Source organism: Artibeus jamaicensis, unplaced genomic scaffold, assembly GCF_021234435.1.
Source record: "Artibeus jamaicensis isolate MK-2021 breed Jamaican fruit bat unplaced genomic scaffold, CSHL_Jam_final contig_332, whole genome shotgun sequence".
Taxonomy (NCBI): Eukaryota; Metazoa; Chordata; class Mammalia; order Chiroptera; family Phyllostomidae; genus Artibeus; species Artibeus jamaicensis.
Genome location: NW_026521788.1, coordinates 39,025,890 through 39,042,743, shown reverse-complemented (window position 1 = coordinate 39,042,743; position 16,854 = coordinate 39,025,890). Strand labels below are relative to the sequence as shown.

At 48.7% G+C, this 16,854-nt stretch overlaps 1 protein-coding gene across 2 annotated transcripts; it reads left to right on the top strand.

Moving 5' to 3' along the window:
• Positions 1–1,727: 1,727 nt before the first annotated feature.
• Positions 1,728–15,920, top strand: RBP3 (retinol binding protein 3). 2 transcript variants are annotated; one of them, XM_037158458.2, is made up of 4 exons: positions 1,728–4,480; positions 7,025–7,215; positions 9,014–9,156; positions 10,814–15,920. In XM_037158458.2, exons 1-4 carry the CDS (start codon positions 1,781–1,783, stop codon positions 11,248–11,250), a joined length of 3,471 nt encoding a protein of 1,156 aa, XP_037014353.2. In that variant the 5' UTR covers positions 1,728–1,780; the 3' UTR covers positions 11,251–15,920. The 2 variants fall into 2 exon arrangements, with proteins under 2 accessions (XP_037014353.2, XP_037014351.2); XM_037158456.2 differs by having other exon boundaries at positions 1,728–4,885.
• The last annotated feature ends 934 nt before the right edge of the window (positions 15,921–16,854 follow it).

The following is a 16,854-nucleotide window of genomic DNA, read 5'->3' as shown; positions in this document are numbered from 1 at the left end:
TCACATCAATCAAAGCACAGCAATAGTTCCAGGCATCTCATCCTGAGACTGCATTTTAATAAGAGTCCAGGGGAAACACATTCCTCCAAAAGAGACTTGCTCCAGTTAACCTTCACAGCTACCTTTCCTGATCCACGGGCTCTGCCTGGGGCCAAGCAGTGATGGGAAAGTATCCTCAGAAGATCAGAATGCTCAGAGCTGATTCCTCATATGAAGTGGCGCAGAAGGACCAGTTTTTGCAGTGGGAACTAAGGAGGCTTATTATTATTTTTATAAATCAGACTCATTTCATTGGCTGCAAAAGGTGGAGTGATGTGACCATATGTCACCTGGGTATTAAACAAATCCTAATGAGCTAAAAATATGTTTCTTTTAGCTAATTGACCTCTTTGGCCTTCATAAACCACTTGGTAAACATCCTCAGATAATGAGTTCTAGAGAGCAGATTGCGGCTCTCAAGTATGCTGAGAAAGACTCCCACCTTCGTCCCCTAGGCCACCTCCTCTGGCTGCCTGCTGAGGCACACATGTTGCCTGCCTGCTGTCTGCACACCATACGAAGTGTGTCCTGGAGATGACAGGGAGAAGTGAGAGGAACAGATCCAGGCTACTTTCCTGGATCTGTCATAGGGCGCTTTCCCAAATGTGTGATCGTGATTTGAGTGGTAGTTGTCTCCAAGCCATAGTTGTCTCATCTGTTAAGTGAAGGAAATGCCCAACCCTGGAGGGATACAGAGAAAACATGGGGGTTCTAAGCTGTAGGCAGGACCCACATCACTTCTGTGTGAAGGAGCAGGAACTGGGAACATGAGGGTCCAGCAGTTGATTCAGCAGTTGATGCATGTGTTTCATGTAAGTGAGGAGAGTAATCTAGGTATCAGTGAGGCCTGGAACCACAGGGACCCAAGTCCTACTACTCAGTTCTCCCTGTGAGTAGTGGGCAGTGGACCAAGCTCTCAACCAATATAAGGATGGATGCTCCTCAGATCCAAACTAACTTCATCTGACCTGGAATCACTGGATCCATGTTGTCCTCACTCACCAAACCCCCCACTGAGGTCTAGACATGTCATTCCTATCATTTGAAAACTGTTGGGAGGAACACTTTTGTTCTGTGGAGGCATTAACAGGACATAGGAATAAACTTCAAGCCCCGAAGTTGATAGGGCCCTAGCACTCAACCTCTGCACTGTCTGAGGAGATGACCTTACAGGCTCCTTCTCTCCACCCCTACATCCTCCCACTTACTAAACTGTTTCTTCAGCTATAAAACAGAGTTAATATCTAATAGGGAGACTGTATCAGTAATTGAGTGCTTCCTTCTTGCTTGATAGTGTGAAGAACTTTACACATGTTTTCTCATTAATCACACAATAAGTCCTAAGTCCACAGAATAAAGAGTGGCAGAACCAAACCTCCAACAAATTCCCCCTAATTCTAGAGGCATGGATTACCCAGTGCAGTGGGCAAATGCTATTTACTTGCAAGTTAATAACTCCACTTTGCAAGGAATACCATCAGCCTATAAAGCTACCACCAACCCCAAATAAATGGTATTTATTCAAATTATTAGGCATAGCGGTGACACAATGAGATTCAACATAGCTTCTGGGTCAAACCGCCCCTTCTGTCCAGCCCTCAAGGCTGATGAGCTTGAATTAGACAGGATTAAAGGATTACTGGAGGTGGAAGCTGCACCCCAACTCCCACATTTAGCCTCAGGCCTTCTGTCTGCCAGCTGAGAAGAACAAGGAAGGAAGGCAGCCACACAGGACAGTGCTATGGCTTTGCCCATGGTCAAGGGAGCTTTGTGCAGGAGACAGCCCTCCTGGTTTCCCATGAGGAGAGAATGGGCTCTGCTCTTGTCCACGCTGCTCTTTGGCCTGGCTGGCCCAACACGTCTCTTCCAGCCGAGCCTGGTACTGGATATGGCCAAGGTCCTCTTAGATAACTACTGCTTCCCAGAGAACCTGATGGGGATGCAGGAAGCCATTCAGCAGGCCATCAAAAGCGGTGAGATCCTGGACATCTCAGACCCTCAGACACTGGCCCGTGTTCTGACAGTCGGGGTGCAGAGCTCCTTGAACGACCCTCATCTGGTTATCTCCTATGAGCCCAGTGCCCTCACAGCTCCTCAGAAAATTACAGCACTCACCAATCTCACACAAGAGGAACTGCTTGCCCAGCTGCAAAAGGGCATCCACCATGATGTTCTGGAGAGCAACGTGGGCTACTTGCGGGTGGATGACATTCCAAGCCAGGAGGTGGTGAGCAAACTCGGGGACTTCCTGGTGGCCAACATCTGGAGACAGCTCCTGGGCACCTCCGCCTTGGTGCTAGACCTCCGACACTGTACTGGAGGCCATGTTTCTGGCATCCCCTATGTCATCTCCTACTTGCACCCAGGAAACACGGTCCTGCATGTGGACACCATCTATGACCGTCCCTCCAATACGACCACTGAGATCTGGACCCTGCCCCAGGTCCTGGGAGAGAGGTACAGTGCTGACAAGGACGTTGTGGTCCTCACCAGTGGCCACACCGGAGGAGTGGCTGAGGACATTGCTTACATCCTCAAACAGATGCGCAGAGCCACCATCGTGGGTGAACGGACCATGGGGGGTGCCCTGGACCTCCAGAAGCTGAGAATAGGGCACTCTGATTTTTTCCTCACTGTACCTGTGTCCAGATCCTTGGGGCCTCTTGGTGGGGGCAGTCAGACGTGGGAGGGCAGTGGGGTGCTTCCTTGTGTGGGGATACCAGCTGAGCAGGCCCTAGAGAAGGCCCTGGCCATTCTCACACTGCGCAGGGCCCTGCCAGAAGTCATGCGACACCTGCAGGAGGCCCTGCAGGACTACTACACTCTGGTGGACCGTGTGCCTGCCCTTCTGCACCACCTGGCTAGCATGGACTTCACCATGGTGGTTTCTGAGGAGGATCTGATCACGAAGCTCAACGCTGGTCTGCAGGCTGTGTCTGAGGACCCTAGGCTCCTGGTACGGCCAATCAGGCCCAAAGAAACCCCTTCTGGGCCTGAGGCTGGAGCCGATGACCTACCAGAGGTGGCCCCAACAGTGCCAGAGGATGAGGTTGCCCGGCAGGCCCTGGTGGACTCTGTGTTCCAGGTGTCGGTGCTGCCAGGCAATGTGGGTTACCTGCGCTTCGACAGATTTGCTGATGCCTCTGTGCTGGGGGCACTGAGCCCATACATCCTACGCCAAGTGTGGGAGCCTCTGCAGGACACAGAACACCTCATCCTGGACCTGCGCCAGAACACTGGGGGGCCATCCTCCGCTGTGCCCATGCTGCTGTCCTACTTTCAGGGCCCTGAGGCCAGCCCTGTACGCCTCTTCACCACCTACGATCGCCGCACCAATGTCACCCAGGAGCACTTCAGCTGCACAGAGCTGCTGGGCCAGCGCTATGGCTCCCATCGCGGGGTATACCTGCTCACCAGCCACCGCACTGCCACGGCTGCTGAGGAACTGGCCTTCCTCATGCAGTCACTGGGCTGGGCCACGCTGGTGGGTGAGATCACTGCAGGCAGCCTGCTTCACACCCACACGGTGCCTCTGCTGGACACCCCAGAGGGTGGCCTGGCACTCACAGTGCCTGTGCTCACCTTCATTGACAACCATGGTGAGTGCTGGCTCGGGGGTGGTGTGGTGCCTGATGCCATTGTGCTGGCTGAGGAGGCCCTGGACAAAGCACAGGAGGTTCTGGAGTTCCACCGCAGCCTGGGAGCCTTGGTAGAGGGCACAGGACGCCTGTTGGAGGCCCACTATGCACGGCCAGAGGTTGTTGGGCGGACAGGAGACCTGCTACGAGCCAAGCTGGCCCAGGGGGCCTATCGCACAGCTGTGGACCTGGAGTCACTGGCCTCCCAGCTCACAGCTGACCTGCAGGAGATGTCTGGGGACCACCGTCTGTTGGTGTTCCACAGCCCAGGTGAATTGGCAGCAGAGGAGTTGCCCCCGCCACCCCCTGCCATTTTCTCTCCAGAGGAGCTCTCCTACCTCATTGAGGCCCTGTTCAAGACAGAAGTGCTGCCTGGCCCACTGGGCTACTTGCGTTTTGATGCCATGGCTGAGTTGGAGACAGTAAAAGCCATTGGGCCGCAGCTGGTGCAGATGGTGTGGCAGAGGCTGGTGGACACGGCTGCACTGGTTGTCGATCTGCGCTACAACCCTGGCAGCTACTCCACGGCTGTGCCCCTGCTGTGCTCCTACTTTTTTGAGGCAGAGCCCCTCCAGCACCTCTACTCTGTCTTTGACAGGGCCACCTCAACAGTCACGGAGGTATGGACCCTGCCCCAGTTGGCTGGTCAGCGCTATAGCCCCCACAAGGACCTCTACATCCTGATGAGCCACACCAGTGGGTCAGCAGCTGAGGCTTTTGCTCACACCATGCAGGACCTGCAGCGGGCCACAGTCATCGGGGAGCCCACTGCTGGAGGGGCGCTTTCTGTGGGCATCTACCAGGTGGGCAGCAGTCCCTTATATGCCTCCATGCCCACGCAGATGGCCCTGAGTGCCAGCACAGGCAAGGCCTGGGACCTGGCAGGGGTAGAGCCTGACATCACAGTGCCCATGAGTGAAGCCCTCTCCACAGCTCAGGACATAGTGGCCTTGCGTTTGAAGGTGCCCACTGTGCTACAGACAACCGGGAAGCTGGTTGCTGATAACTACGCCTCCCCTGATCTAGGGGCCAAGATGGCTGCCAAGCTGAGCCATCTGCAGAGCCGCTACTCCAGGGTGACCTCTGAAGGGGCCTTGGCTGAGATGCTGGGGGCTGACCTGCAGGTGCTTTCTGGGGATCCACACTTGAAGGCAGCCCATATCCCTGAGGATGCCAAGGACCGCATTCCTGGGATTGTGCCCATGCAGGTGAGATACAAGAGAGACTTGGCCCAGCACAGTCTCAGGAGGGAGTTGACAAGTTGTCTGTATACTCAGGGTTCAGGGTTCCGTGAGAATTCAGAAGCCAAGACAAAGGCTTCTGAATTTTCATGTTGAAGTTTCATCAGTCACATCTTTCTCTCTCTCTTACTCTGTCATCCCATCCACTCCCATGCCCATTGGGTCCCACAGGAACTCAGTTTGAAAACCCCTGTTACAGAGGAGCTACATTCTTATCAGGGTATTTGCAGGGCTTCTCATCATCAGTGTTGGAGAAAGAGGTCAGTAAGTCACATGAGATCACAGTTTCCACCTCTGGAAATGTGGCCCTTCTGTTAATACCACCTGCTTGCCTCAGGGGTCTGCAGTGTGTGGATGAATCAAGGGGATAGAGACAGGGAAGCAAGGGAGGCCTTGGCCTCACAGCGCTTTGGAACTAAAGCATGGAGCCTGAACAGACCCTGGCTTAATCAGGGGTGGCAGGGCACAATCAGGGGTGGCAGGGCACAGCTCAGAGAACCACAGCAATGAGTTTTGCTTGGTTAGGTACTGACTGCCTTCTCCTCCCCTCCCATGATGCAAAGCACTGCACCCTGAAGGAGCTGTACGGGATGGGCATGTGGCCAGATCCAAGGGCCAACTGGATGGGAAATTCTGAGTGAGGCTGCGTGGTCAGAATATTTCAAGTTTGGGGAAACACTGAATAGGTGAATCAGTGCTGAAGAGTTTTGTGGCTGCTGCTGGGTGGTTGAGGGCAAGTTCTCCAGACCAGTGGCTAAGGGAAGCCATTAGGACTCACCAAGCACTCCCATCAGGTGAAAGCTCTACCCAAAACAGCATGTACAACATCTCCCCACATCTTCTATCATCTGTGATTTCAGTGCATAGTCAGGGAATCTGTTTTCTTGAGTTCCCTTAAAAGCAGGGCCTAAGACCAGGGTTTGGGTATAGGCAACTTACCTGGGAGGTAGACACTGCAGCAGGAGTGAGGGAGCAGGTAGAGTGAGAGCAAAGGAGGACAGCTGACAAGCAGGTATATTATTTGTTCCATAAGACTTGGACAAGTATGAGGAGTGTCTCCCAGAGCTACCCTCTGCAGCACTTGTCCTCCATTGGCTGAGGGTTCCCCTGGGATACACGATTGCTCTGAAACTCTGAAGAAGCTTGGAGAGAGTTCTGAAGTGGAGAGTAGAAAAACACAGGGGTGTGCTGGAGGCAGGGCCTTGTCAGCTGGGGTCCAGTTACTGCTGAAATCAGAGGAGGGCTAAGGGCACCAGAAGCATCTATTGTAGAATTATTCTATTCTACAAAAACAGAAACTGAGGTCTGGAAAGGTACAGAGGACAGTGTTCTGTCATCAAATAGCTTGCTACTGAGGCTGTGTGTCCCAGGCAACAGTGATATCCTGATGGCTCCTTGCCCTTAGTCCAGCTCACAAAGCCCACAGACTTCTAGCAACCTTGGAGAAAAAGGAGGAGGCCCAGGCATGTTAGGGGAGCCTAGTGCTGCCAGGACAGCACTAGTCTGACAGTGCCGCCATATTCAAACTGGGGGCTAACTCCTTTCCAGCGCAGTCAGAGTTCACAGTTTGGTGTCACATGTGGATTCAGATTCTGTGTCTACCACTTACTTGGCTGTGTGACCTTGGGAAAATTTATTGAATTACTGTATGTTTCAGTTCCTTATTAAAACTATGGGGATTAATTGACTCCTCTACCTACAGGGTGGCCATGAGACTGATGGTTAAGTGCTGGAAAGTGCTTAGTACAGGGCCAGGCCCGATAGCCAATGTTGTTTCTCCCTGCCCTGAAATGAGGGGGTATGGGGGCTCAAGGACATCAAGAAGTATCTGGTGAGGTCAGGGGAGACAGAGTGGAGATAATTTCTGGACCTTTCAACTCTAGACATCAGGGCACAAGGTTGGTACACATGAGCATTCTTGTAAGGAGCCTGCTGACCATGCGTGGGACTATCAGAAAAGGTTCTGGTACCCACCACCTCCCTCAGAATTACCTTTGCATACTCTTATTATTTCTCTCAATATGAAAGAAATCTTTGGTGTCCAATTTCCCAAGCTTTAAATTCTTCTCCCCTCCTGACTCTGAGCTGAATCTCTCAATCTTTCAGATCCCTTCCCCTGAAGTCTTTGAAGACCTGATCAAGTTTTCCTTCCACACTAATGTGCTTGAGGACAACATTGGCTACTTGAGGTTTGACATGTTTGGAGACTGTGAACTGCTCACCCAGGTATCAGAGCTGCTGGTGGAGCATGTGTGGAAGAAGATTGTGCACACAGATGCCATGGTTATTGACATGAGGTCAGTGGGCCAACCATCAGTGGTTCTTGGCCTGGCCAGGGTAGCTGCTGAAAGACAGTCAAAGTTATGGGCCTATTAGAGAAGAAAAAGGACCCTGGGACACAGGATAGGATTTGAAAGGACTAGGTCATCTGGCTATCAGGGGTTCTGGTTTAATTGGCTGGGTGAGACCCCAGCACTGATAGATTTTTAAAGTCTCTCCAATGATCCCAATGTGCATTCCAGGATGAGAATTACTGAGTTAATTCAGTGGTCCCCAAATGTGCCTGACTGCAAGACTCCTTGGAGAGGGAGAGGGAAAGAAGACATGAAGAACACACTGATTCCAGTGCCCCACCCTAGCCCTACTGAGTACAAAACTCCAGGGGTGAGGCCCAGTGGTCTACATATTTGAAAGGAATCATCCAGGTCTTTCTGATGATCAGTCATGTTTGGGACAATTGGGTCTCTACCTGTGGTTGTGGCTCACATTATACAGAATCAATCTATGACCAACCTGATCATAAGAATCATAAAGCTAGAGTCCCAGAGAGAATTTACAAATTAGTCTCTACTGTTGTAAAAAGAATTCTTTGCCTTACAAAATTATTTTTGGAGGGAAGATATCAGCTACCCACCTCCTCCTGCTTCTGTAAAGGTGTGCCTGATAGGTGTGTTTCCCTCCTAGAATAGGATCATGTTTCCCATGCCTCCCAGGTCCACCAGCAGGCTTGCCTGGGCACCCTCCATGGCAAGGGGAAGGTCAGGCTACCAGACAGATACTGCTGGGATTGGCTAAGATGGAGTGTCCAGTTCTGGTGGTTGGCTCGAAACATTCCCAGGGTTTTTAGTCATCACTAGGTTGCTCTGGATCCCAGCAGGTGGTTCTCCTCCCTGGGGGGAAAAAAACTGTTTCCAGGGTTCCAGTGTATGTACCCAGAACTTGAGCTTGGGGGCTCCTGTGTGGTCTCTGATCTCTTCATTCTTCAAATGCTCTATTAAACATCTGAACAAACTGCATGCTAAGTACCTATCTGCTTAATGGTGCCATGCACATTTTTTTTAAAGGATGCCCAGCCTACAGGTATACTTTGCTTAAGGACCCTTCCAATCTGAGGTTTGGAAGTTCAGATGCTGAGATCATGGGCCCCGAACTCAGCCAAGTCATCCCAGACCATCAACCAGAAGAGGCTCCTAACACACTGCCAGCCCTGCACTCTTTGTTTCCCAATTGAAAAGACAGGGGCTCAAGAAAATTGTCATGTGGGGCAAATCTAAATGGCCTAGGATTGGTGCAGTCTTTTTCATTTCTGGTGCAATTTCACAACTCTGAGCACTCAGCCACATTAATCGCCTCATTAAGACACCTAGTAGGTTTTGTGAAAATATTTAGAATGAATCTGGGAGGACAGTGTTCCCAAGATGTGTTCCATTCACAGGAAGCAAAGGTACAGGGGAGCAGTCCATGGTCAGTAAGTTAGGAAAATTTATCAAGAAGTTCCTGATGGTAGGACTTGTAAGAGCCTTTAATGTAATGTATACAGTTTGTATCATACATTGTATTATTCTGTGATCAGAAGAGGTAGGTATGGTCTGCAGTATATTCTAAATAAATTTGACCTTGAAAGAAAGAAGACTCTTTCTTTCAAGAGATTGTACTCTGGGGAACTCCATCCAAGGAATCCTGTAGAATGAGGGCACTAGACTGAGGCGGTCTGGAATTAGAACCCCCCACAGGACAAAGATCTAGACCTCCCAGGGGGCAGCAAGGCCCTCAGTGTGAGATCTCTTCTCAGGGGCCTCCATTCCCTTCCCTCAGGTTCAACATTGGTGGCCCCACATCCTCCATTTCTGCGCTGTGCTCTTACTTCTTTGACAAAGGCCCTCCCATTCTGTTGGACAAAATCTACAGCCGGCCCAATGACTCTGTCAGTGAGCTCTGGACACACACCCAGCTAGCAGGTGGGTGCAAAAGTCTTTTCCTTTCTGTTCTCATTCTAGAAGTTTCTGGAGAATTAAAGAAAGACAGCTTGGGTTCAGGTAAAAGTAATAGTAAAAGGAATATAAAGTCTCTATCCTATGCCATGCACTTTGCACATATGATTCTTTTTTAAACCTGTGCTCTCTCTCTTTTTTCCTTTCTTTTCTTAAAGATTTTATGGATGTATTTAGTTTTAGAGAGAGGGGAAGGAAAAGATAAAGAAAGGGAGAGAAACATCAATGTCCACTGAGTAGAATATCCTGCCTAATATCACTCAACTAATAAGTGAAAGCGCCAAAACTTAAACACTGGTTTGTCTAAAACCAAATGCCTCCATTCTTCCCATTACAACCATCTACCTATAAGACAGATACAGAACCAAAAGAATCCCCCTGCCAATCACCAGATCCCATAGGGTTTTTAGTGTTCATCTAACCTGAACTCTCATCAGCAGCTCAGCGCACCTACCTAAATGAAGTTCTTATGCTGGCAGGGCTTCTGTTACCTGCCCTAGACCCAAAACAGTGACCAGAGGGGCAGGGAAGGCCCCTGTGCTTTACAGAGCCATGGCCTTCCCAGGTTTTTTGCTAGTGGAAAGCCTCATTCCATCCCACTTGCCCAGCATCCCAAACCAAGGAATTTGCTCTCCCATCAAAAACAGGAAGCTGGGAGAAGAATAGGGGTATGCATATAACCAGAAAAGCACCCTGAAAATTTCACTTGTACAGTTCCTTATCACATAAGCATTTGGAACTTCCAGCACACATGTTCAACAATATTGAAAAATGTAAATAAAAAATCAGAACCAGGTGAATTGTAAATTCAAACAGACATTTAAGACCAGGAGTTACAAATAGACTCAGATCTTCAGATCATTGCATCCTAGAACTTTAAATTCCATATGGGAGCCTCTGAGCATGGAAATGTGGCTCATATGATTTCTGATATGTAAAGTGTAAAGTGAATGCCAGATTTTGAAGACATTTCATAAAGGAAAAGGATTTAAAATATGTCATCAATAATTTTATTAACTACATTTTTGAGATAAATATATATTTTATATATTTAGTTAAATAAAATTTATTAAAATTTATTTCATCTGTATCTTTTTACTTGTTTAATGTGGCCACTAGGAAACTTAAAATGACAACTGTGGCTTGTATTCTGGCTCATGTTTCATTTCTTTGGATATCATTTTCCTGTAGGATTGTTGTCAAGTCACAGATTTGGCTCTTCTGAGGGCCCAAGGTGAAAAGGTATTTTGGTCTGGTTAACTTTTTGTTATTAATTTCTTTTTATTTTTATAATTAATAAAAATTGTTAATAATAAAAAGGAAATGTACATTTTCCTTTCCTGGAAAAAAATCAAGCCTTTTTCCATTACTTGGTGAGAAAAGAATCTGCATGGAGGTGGGCGGGCTGGGAAGTACTTCCTGATCAAGATAGGGCACAAGCTCTTAACCCCATTTTACAGATGCAGAAACTGACGCTCAGGAAGGTGGAGTGACTTGCATGTGGGTGCAAGGATGAGGAACTAAATGTCAGGCCCTCTTCTCTGTGGGTCCAGGCAATATAGAGAAGACAGGTCTCCCAGGGGGTGACTTGACAAGCTAACTTGAAGTGCCTTCTCGTTTGCAGGTGAACGCTATGGCTCCAAGAAGAGAGTGGTCATTCTTACCAGCAGTGTAACGGCCGGGGCGGCGGAGGAATTCACCTATATCATGAAAAGGCTGGGCCGAGCTTTGGTCATCGGGGAGGTGACCAGTGGGGGCTGCCAGCCTCCACAGACCTACCATGTGGATGACACACACCTCTACATCACCATCCCCACAGCCCGTTCAGTGGGGGCTACAGACGGTAGCTCCTGGGAAGGGGTGGGAGTGGTGCCTCATGTGACTGTTCCTGCAGAGGCAGCCCTCACCAGGGCCAAGGAGATGCTCCAGCACACTATGATAAGATCGAGTTGGGGACCTGGCCAGCAGGGCCCCCCAGAGGGCTTCCATGGACAGAGCCCTGTGGTAGGCGGGACCTCTGGGCCACACACCAAGGGACCTCAGGTCCTTGGTTTTGCCTGAGGACCCAGGGTGCAGAAAAGGGGCCTGCTGAGCTCCGGTTAGGCTTAGAATTGTAAGTACCCTTGGAGCTCATTCACCTGGTCTTATCACCACTGTCATCATCCTCTCTGTTTGGACACCTGGGGAACTGACATTCTCAGTAATACTTGTTTTGCAGTGGTGCAGTCCAGATCTACCCCCAGCCATGCTTCTTAATCACCAGTCCCTGGTCCTCATGCTGTCAGCTAGAAAGCACAGCTCTATCCAACCGAGTTATACGGTGAGTCACAGATGCCAGGACCATGCGTCAATTCACATTTTTTGTAGCCACATTTAGAAAAGTAAAAAGATGCAAGTGAATTAATTTCAGTAATATATTTTATTTAACCCATTATATTCACAGCAGTATCATTTCAACACATACTCAATATAAAAATTATTACAAATGAGATGTTTTTGTACAAAGTCTTTGAAATTTTCCAGCACATTCCCATTCTCATGTGCTACATGTTTAGTGCTTAATGACCATACATAGCTGGTGGCTACCTGTGAGACAGCACAGGTCCAAAGATAAGGGCCCACCACTCCTCTAGAACTGTCCTCTAACACTGTCCTCACTCTTCCCTTCCTGCACCTGCACCTCCCTTGTTAGAACAACTCTCCCACTCTATCCCAGACCATGTCTGTCTCCACCATGCAGACATGGTGCCTGGTGCCAGTGGCAGATGCCTGTGAACACAAGTGGATATCAGGCTGCAAGTCTTCATTTTCCTCAGGTGGCAGCCCTCAAACACTTGAAGAAAAGTCCAGGTTCACTTGGAATCCTCTCTTCCCTGTCCCAGCCCCTTCCAATTCAATTCTACACAGCAAGTCTACCTTTCCTTCACATGTACCTCCCATGCCCTTATTCTCCAGCTCTGCCAAGGTCCCAAAAGCTCAGCATCCTGGTGTGCTAGGCTGCTGCTGAGGGGAAGGCAGTCCTGGACAATGGTCTGGGTACTTGGCCTGTTCATCCAAGTATAGCCTGTTACTGCTGTCTCTGGTGACCAGGCCCAATCCTAGCAGGATGAGAAGCTTTTAGCATGTAGATCCCAATACCTCCTCCAAAGAGGCAACCTTGGGGAATGAGGTTCCTGGATGTCCCAGGTGTCCTGGGAGCCATATAACCTTGCTCCACTGGAGTCACTAGAGACCCAGAAGTGAGAGACCTTGAGGACCCCTCCCAAAGTCATGGTGGGAGTGAGGCTGGAAGAGCAGAGTGGGCGCCAGCTCCAAGATGTCTGAGTGAGGATGAGTACTGGTACCTTCTGGCCTTCCTGCCTATTGAATCCAGGCAGCATCTGCGCCACAGACCACTTCCCCCAGGGCACTGGGCTGACTTTACTACACAATCTTGACTTCCCTGGACCCAAGAGAGTTGTGGAATCTGGGCACACTGCTGGGCCACCACCAATACCAAGGACGTTTGCCACTGGAAAACTGAAAACAGCTCTGTCCAAACAGGACAGTCCAAATGGAAGGCAAGATTTTACCTCTTTTCCTTCTGCTAAATTGAAATAAGCTTAAGTGCATGACTGAATTTTAGTACTATTGTATACTGTGATCTCACCTTTTTCTTCATTAGCCCTATTAAGGTTCAGGCAAATGTGTGGCCCCTGATATGCTTACATTCTTGGGTTCTGTCTTTTCCCACCTCTCTTCTTCCTTCTCTCTCTCTCTCTCTCTCTCTCTCTCTCACACGCACACACACGCAAACATACAAAATACAGACACACAAGATAGAGATCTGGGAGCCACTTCTGACTTTCTCCTCTCAGCCCCCTGTGTACCTACCCTGTACCTGCACAATCATCAGGACCCAAGAAAAGTTATCTGAATTAATAGCGCTCTGTTCTAGGCCCACCTGCAATCTGTCTCCCTTGTCTTGGGGTCCTGGATCTATGTGTAAATCCCCACCACAGCCTCTTGTCTCATCTCTGTGCTTCAGCGTCCAGCCAAAGCTTCTGCCCTACCATGCAACCTTCTCATGTTTCCCCCCTGCTTGAGTACTCCTCAAGGGTCCCACTGCCCAGCAGTGAGAGGGGCTGGGCCAGGCTGTTGTCTGCCTCCTGTTCCCCCAGCATAGCAAAGGGCTTGTGATGTGTCAGGTTTTCCATGCTCTCTAGCACCCCCTTGCTCCCCAGAACCTGCTCTGATGTCACCTGGTCAGATGAAGCCCTTGATTTCTCTGTGCACTTCCAGTCCCCTGAACACCTCTACCACAGTGCTTGTCTCTCTTGTATCATTAGTCTCCCCAACTGTTCTGTGGGGCACTTAGGGATAGAAACTTAGCTTGCTTGTATCTGCTCCTCCAAGCCCAAACAAGCTTGGCAACTGGCAGGAAAGCTCAGCACACCATGAATGAATGAATGGATGGATGAATGGATGGATGAATGAATGGGGCCCCTCTTTACTGAAAAGGCATTATTATGTGATGCAGGTATTCAAGGGGTCTTATGTATCTGGCCCTCCTGGAAACATGGTAAGGAGGGAGGTCAACCAAGAGCAAGAAATGAGGGCTGAGGGTGGCCCTTTGTCCCTCTACCCATTGGTGCTGGAGTGGTTGTAGGACTCCAGATGGGCTGTGTTGCAACAACAGCAACTCAGACCACATTCTGGGCAGCCAAACCATGGGGTCATTATATGGATAAAGAATCACATAGCATGCTGAGTCCATCTCTCCCTTCTGTACCATCCCAGTCATATCCCAAGTAGGTCAGGCCAGCCACAGCAAGTGGTGGAGGCACAGAAGACACGGGACCAGATATGCGCAGCAGAGGATGGGGATGGGGCGATGGGGCACAGAGCTAGGGTGAGTGGGATAAAGGGAAGTGCCTCAGAGTTCCAGGGACCCACGTCCAAATGTTGTCCAACAGAAGCAAGCCATGACTGTGCCAGGATCTGTGTAATTAGAAGAGTAAAGGAATGGTGACTTTCACCATCAGGATTCTTGCTAGATACCTGACTCACCCTCACGCTAGGAAGCAGGGGCCAGGGACTTACCCAGGAAGGAGTGTGAAGGGGTCACCTGCCAGATCCCATAGGTCCTTTCTTTTCAGGGAGGGCTGGAGCACCAGAGGAGGGGACCAGCTCTTCCCCAATTTTACTCTCCTGCTTCCCATGTCCCTGTATCTGCCCACACATTTGTAGGGCTCAGTTATCTACACAGCTTTAGTGAAAGGAGAGGACATAGCACAAAAAGAAAAATGATGCTGTCCAAATTACACTGGTAGACAAGGAAACCTTCCTCCAAAGTCCCCATGCTATGGTGCCCATCTTGCATTTCCTAGCCCTTGAGGATTAATGCCACTTGGCCTAAGGACCTATTTATTGCCTTACTGAACAGGACAGCTGGTGCTAAAAATAGCCTCCTAATCCAAGCAGCTTAGAATAGCAAGGGTAGCAGAGGCCACTGGCTTCCTGTCTCCTGTCCTAGAAAAACACAGTATGGTCAGGCAAGAAAAAAATTGAATTTAGTGAACCCCAACCCTCCTCCCAGCATGCACTATCTCCTCATTCCACATTCAATATTGGCTTCCAAAAATTCTTTTCTCCTAAGTGGCACAAATCAAAACACATAGGAAAAGTGGATTTATTTTCTATAGGATTTATATCCTGCTACACGATCTTAAACTTCCTACATGATTTCAACTACAAAAAAATCAAAAAACACCATGCAAATAGCCAGAATGTATTAACCATTTTTCTGAAAAGAAGTGGCCTGCAGAGGAGGCCTGCTACCTCTAAGAGATGCAAGCACCTTCCAAAATAAGGGAGGATGCATGTTTCACCTTGAGAGTACTGCTGCCTTTCACCCTAAGGAGAATTCTCTTCCTGTGCCCAGATGGATAGGGCTGTATGGATGAGGTTAAATAGTGCCAGGCCGAGCACCTGGCCTGTTTGCAGACTGGGACCATAATAGAGTTAAGGATGCCCAGCTGGTGATTCCTGCCTCTCCTCATCATCACCATCACTAATATGCTTCCTTAAGTCTATGCATTTCATTTTGGCCTCCAGTCCCTGGGTGCCCAAAGACCCAAGACCATAGGAAAAGTAGATGAGAGGACAGAGCCTGTAGGAAAATAGTGGTAAAGACAGCAAAATAGCACGGGCTGCCTTGATGTTAAGATGGCTTGATGTTAAGAGGCTACCTTCTTAGGTGTGGAGTGCTGGGGAGCTTTTACTGAACTTGGAAGGCAGGAGGGAAATTTCCAAAAGACATGTTGCATATCAAAGCCAAAGAATTGGAGTGCAAAGAAAATTAAATATGATGTAGAGAATTTAAGGAATGTGACGATTTTTAGCCAAGAAATGTAGAGGAAAATTCATACCTGCTGATGTGATGTCTTGTGGCAACACAACCAGCCAACCCGTAAATGGAATAGAAGGTGACAGAGAGAGGGCAAAGTCATGATTAAAAGTGACTACTCTCCTGTAGAGAAAGGAGGGCAGGAGAAAAGAGTGAATTAACAGGATTCGACTGCCAAGAAGACTTTGGGAAACCAGCCTGGTGTCAAGTAGTAACTGTCACATTAATAAGTTGCAAACCATCACCTCTATAAGTCATCTTTCAGTCTGTCAATTTAAATGTCTGCAAAGCAACTTGCATTTACCTCAATTTTTACCAAAATAAACTCCATTGTCAAAGTCAATTTTTATCAAACTAAATTCCATCTTGAAAATCAAGTTGGGTAAAGATGTTTTGTTATGCTTCTTCATAACTTGAATTAATTTAATTAGCTTAAATTTATCTTTTTTTCATAACATCTCCCTTGGTTTTGATTTCTGTGGTTCCTTGAGGAGTGCAGCAGGCTAGGAAGACTCACAGACTGAGTTCTGACAGGAATTTCAGGAATCCTGGCCTTGACCTCACCACCACTTGCCCTACAACACTCTATGTCCAGCTTATCAGTGGACATAAATGCTTACTGCTGTAAAATGAGGGAATGGACTAGAATTCTACAATCTCAATTCTAAATTTCTATTTTTGTCTTAGCATAATGCATTTATCCCTCTCAAAATGATTTCAAAAATATTATGAACCAATCCAATAAGCCAGAGGAGGATGGCTATGCACACAGTTTGACACATGTCAAAACTCCTGTTGTTACCAAACAACAAGAGGTCCGAGAGAGGGGCAATACAATATTTGGCCCACCTAGGGATGCCCAAAACTGCTATACAACAGGGGCCCCTCCCAAAAACAAAATACTAAAATCTACTGGGCCCTTCTGTCCGCCGCCAATTGGAAAGACATCTCTTAATGCCAGAGATTTGTGAAAAGGAAACAAAATGTTTATTTAATGCTATTCAGGCTTAATGCCACCACTAAAATATCAAAGTCCTTTAGGGTATACACCTACACCCACACAGCGCTCCCTTCTCCCACTGTCCCAACTCCGGGTACCGTAAATCAGGAAAAGAGCACACGTCTGTATTGCAGGCCGCTGGCACCGTCAGCTGTGTCACTGTGCAGGATCTCGAGTTAATCCAAAGTACTGTGGTACCCTCTCATGGTCCACTGGCAAGAGTCCTTTGTACCCAGTTCCAGTCAAAGTCTCTCTTGCTTTTCAGGCTCCGTGGCCA

Bases quoted from the DNA above. Each gene is read 5' to 3' on its own strand.
- RBP3 (XM_037158456.2), top strand. From the start codon at position 1,781: ATGGCTTTGCCCATGGTCAAGGGAGCTTTGTGCAGGAGACAGCCCTCC. The intron at 7,216-9,013 runs GTCAGTGGGCCA...CCCTTCCCTCAG, and splicing joins GCCATGGTTATTGACATGAG to GTTCAACATTGGTGGCCCCA. The intron at 9,157-10,813 runs GTGGGTGCAAAA...TCTCGTTTGCAG, and splicing joins GACACACACCCAGCTAGCAG to GTGAACGCTATGGCTCCAAG.